The sequence below is a fragment of the Papaver somniferum genome, chromosome 4, assembly GCF_003573695.1.
Source record: "Papaver somniferum cultivar HN1 chromosome 4, ASM357369v1, whole genome shotgun sequence".
In the NCBI taxonomy this organism is placed as follows: Eukaryota; Viridiplantae; Streptophyta; class Magnoliopsida; order Ranunculales; family Papaveraceae; genus Papaver; species Papaver somniferum.
The window spans coordinates 156,516,883-156,520,731 of NC_039361.1; the positions used below are offsets into that span (position 1 = coordinate 156,516,883).

At 32.8% G+C, this 3,849-nt stretch overlaps 1 protein-coding gene across 1 annotated transcript; it reads left to right on the plus strand.

Moving 5' to 3' along the window:
• Positions 1–309: 309 nt before the first annotated feature.
• On the plus strand, positions 310–3,046 carry LOC113271689 (stress-associated endoplasmic reticulum protein 2-like). The gene is made up of 3 exons (XM_026521590.1): positions 310–466; positions 1,901–2,057; positions 2,828–3,046. The coding sequence occupies exons 1-3, from the start codon at positions 464–466 to the stop codon at positions 2,872–2,874; spliced, it is 207 nt and encodes a 68-aa protein (XP_026377375.1). The 5' UTR covers positions 310–463; the 3' UTR covers positions 2,875–3,046.
• Positions 3,047–3,849: the final 803 nt, after the last annotated feature.

The window sequence follows — 3,849 nt, forward strand, 5'->3', positions numbered from 1 at the left end:
CGAATTTAATTTCTTAAATTATATTTATAAAGAAAAGTTATAAAAAAAAAGTTACTGCCTCCCTTTTAAAAAAATAGGATGATTTCCATGTATAAATTATACATAAAACTTTTGAAATAGAGTGTGTAAATCAGCCGGAAATTATTTTATGTTATGCAAAATTCAAGTCTCGAGTAGCTTTCAGACAAGGCAAAGGAAGACCGATTAACGTGACTTACACGGCCACCATAACGTGAAACCTTTGGAGTGTGCCCATATTAAAAAAATGAAAAAACGACAAAACGGGTGGTTTTTATTACGACAGATTTTTGGTTTAATTCACTATTAAATAAGTTCACGTTTTCCTTCTTTCACATAAAGAAGAGGAAGAAGTAGAATCAAACAAAAAAAAAAAACCCTAAAAACAAAAATCAAACGTTTTCTATCTCAATTCCCCATCTTCTTCAGATCCTAACAAATAACAATGGTGAGATTTTTAGACCTGATCTTTTGATCCCCTTCTCTCAGTTTTTTTTTTTTTCTTTTTTTTTTTGAATTTCAATTCTGTTCCTAAACGTGAGGTTATAGGATTGAAAATCTGGTTTGATATATTTTGGATCTGTTAGATCTTGTGATTAGTTTTGAAGTTTCATATTAGACTGGTTTTAGATCTGTTGGATTTTACGGAATTAATGGCCTTCATTAGCTCTATTCCTGTGATTGAAATTATTTGAATGCCAAGATTTTGATTGCTGATTCTTATCAATATTTAGGTATAGATTTGAGTTTAATACCATGTTTATGGAACTTTCTGAAATTATTATGTCATTGATTTTTATTTAGTTTGATTTTTGCAGGATAATGTAATGTACTTGTTTTTTCTCTCTGTTTGATGCTTTCTTTTGTGATAAGGATTAATTATTTGGGGACGTAGAGACTACTTGTTTAGGGTTGTAATTGGGTACGCATGCGTAATTGACATGCATATACTTATACTTGAGGTGGTCACACAGCTATTTTGATTTGGCATTTAGACTAAAGGAATCCACATGGATTGTGGTTTGTTGAGTTGGTTTATGATTAGTTTTTTGATCAAAGACTATCATCGTTTTTGTTTTCAGTGGTGTAGTGGTGCGGTTCAAACTCATAGGGTAAGGACATTTTAATCTTCTATTAGTGGTGGAGTTGTAAGCTTTAGGTGTAGATTTGAGCATAAGGACGGATTACGAAATGTACTTCACGTTCCTGTCTGTTTTGATGCTTCGTTTGTGAATTGGATACTTGTTTTTGCTATAGTTGATATTTGTATGCACTTGACCTGGGTTTTTGCTATAGTTGATATTTGTATGCACTTGATTGAAACCTTTTTATGTAGTGTGGTTTGAGCTCAAGCCTTAGGACAAGAGTTTGAAATGTACCTGTTTTTCTCTCTATTTGATGCTTAATGATTCTTTTGTGAATAAGGATTAGTTATTTAAGGACGTAGGGAGTACTTGTTTAGGGTTGTAATTGATTTCGTATGCGTAATTGACATGCATATCCTTCTACTTGAGGTGGTTACGTTGCCATTTGTGCTTTGGCATTGATATTAAAGGAATCCGAATGAATTTTGGTTTGTTGAATTGGGTTATGATTAGGTTTTCGATCAAAGACTATCCTTGTTTTGGTTTTCAGTGATTTCAGTAGTGCCATTCAAACTCATAGGGTAAAGACATTTTATTCTTTTATTAGTGGTGGAGTTGTTAGGATCATTAAATCTTACCAGAATTAGGTGTAGATTTGAGCATAAGGACGGATTACGAAATTTACATCTTGTTCCCATCTGATTGGTGCTTCGTTTGTGAATTGGATACTTGTTTTTGCTATAATTTATTTTTGTATGCACTTGACCTGAGTTTCCTTATCCGCATTGCATGTGTAGACAACTTCAAGGCGTCTAGCAGATAGGAAGGTGGAGAGATTTGAGAAGAATATTACTAAGAGAGGATTTGTGCCTGAGACAACTGTCAAGAAAGGAAATGATTATCCTGTTGGACCCATTGTGCTTGGGTTTTTCGTCTTCGTCGTCATTGGATCATGTAAGCGTCTAATTTCCTTTTTTTTTTCTAATTTATTGTTATTAATATTTTGGAGAAACCCTAGGTATTTCCATATCAAAGTTTCACATTATCCTATTCATGTGTTAGTTTGTAGTATATTTGTCTGTGCAACTCCTTTGTCAAAGCTGTAAACTTTAGATGTCTGAGATATCCTTAATGATAATTGAAGACAACTGACTTCGTCATATATTTGCTCAATGTGAATCACCGTATTGTGGAAACCAAAAGCTCAACATCTTTTATTGTCTGTCTAACAAGAATAGTTAGTTAATCAGGCCTATCTTAGTTAGGCGTGAGGACTAATGTCATCTTATAATCTGGGGAAACAAAAGCTCTTTTTTTTGAAAAATAAAAATGAAAATGAAAAAAAATCTCCATTTAATCTTCTTTCTTTCTTTTTCCGTTGCTGCCATTTATCTATTCTATTATTATCTGTTCTTTGGATTGTATGTATTTGTGCATCAATTTGTAATTACACATTATTAATTTTGGCTTGTCACCTGCACTAATTTTGTCCTGTTACCTGCATTACTCTATCTATGTAAACCGCAGAATTTTAAGATAATTATGTATACATCATTGGTTGAGAAAAATTGGGTACTTTGAGTTATGTGGATTTACTGTGATTTCATTATGTTTATGATTACCAACTTTTGTTTTGTAAAGTATACTGTAGTTTCCTTTCATGTGGCCATGCAGTGGGGTGTCTGATAATTGACACAATTATTTTAACATTATCTCTTTTGCAGCTCTATTTCAGATAATTCGAACTGCAACAACCGGAGGGATGGCTTAAGCGACTATGGGAGGGTACTCACTTAGAAGTCGAAGAGTGCTAGGATTTTGTTTTTCTAATTTAAAGTGAATGTAAACATCATAGTAGACTTTCACATGTTTTTTCATATATGTAGAACAATATTCCGGCAACTAATTATCTAAATAAATAAATGGCATATTTTTCTCTTTCAGAGTAAGATTTTTTTTTTCCCCGAATGATAAGGTTATATTAAAAGAAAAAAAAGAGAATCCCAACTACTCCAAATAAGACTTGGATCAACATACTTGAAAGTGTCATTATCACAAGACCATCATAAAACTACAAATTGCTTAACCAAATTGATACTTTTTTGCATACACTTATGCCGACCTCCAAAAACCTTTCCATTCCTTTCCTTCCACAAACCCAACAAATCGCTTAATGCAAAATTTCCGATACCTGTCTTCCTTTACCACGCAGCACGTTGGTGTTTCAAGTTTCAAATAATTGAAGCAACGTGTTTGGTATTGGCCAAGCAATTTTGAAAGCTGCAATGAAGTACTTCCAAATTTCAAAAGAATACGTGCAATGAAGAAACATATGATTCGCAGACTCCCTAACATTATTGCATAGGACACACTGTTCACTCTCTATATCAACACCTCGATGACGCAACATATCTCTCTCATGTAAGATTGTCTTGGTTTATATCCAAAGAATGCCAAGTAATGCTATCTTTGATTATTTTTTTGTATCGGTGTTTTTGCGTTATAGGAAAAAGTATTGGTAGGCCTTTAGATATTCTTAAGTGGATTCGTTCTTTTACAGTCTCCTTTTATTTGGGAGAATTAGTTTGCATGATATGTTTTTAGGTTTCAAATATCTTATAGACACATATCCAGGTTTACAAACAAAAGAATTTCTCTTCAGGGCTATTTGGTAACCATTATTTTAATGGATCATTAGCTCATAATCCATTATGAAGATTATAATGGATTCTGTATATGTTTGATA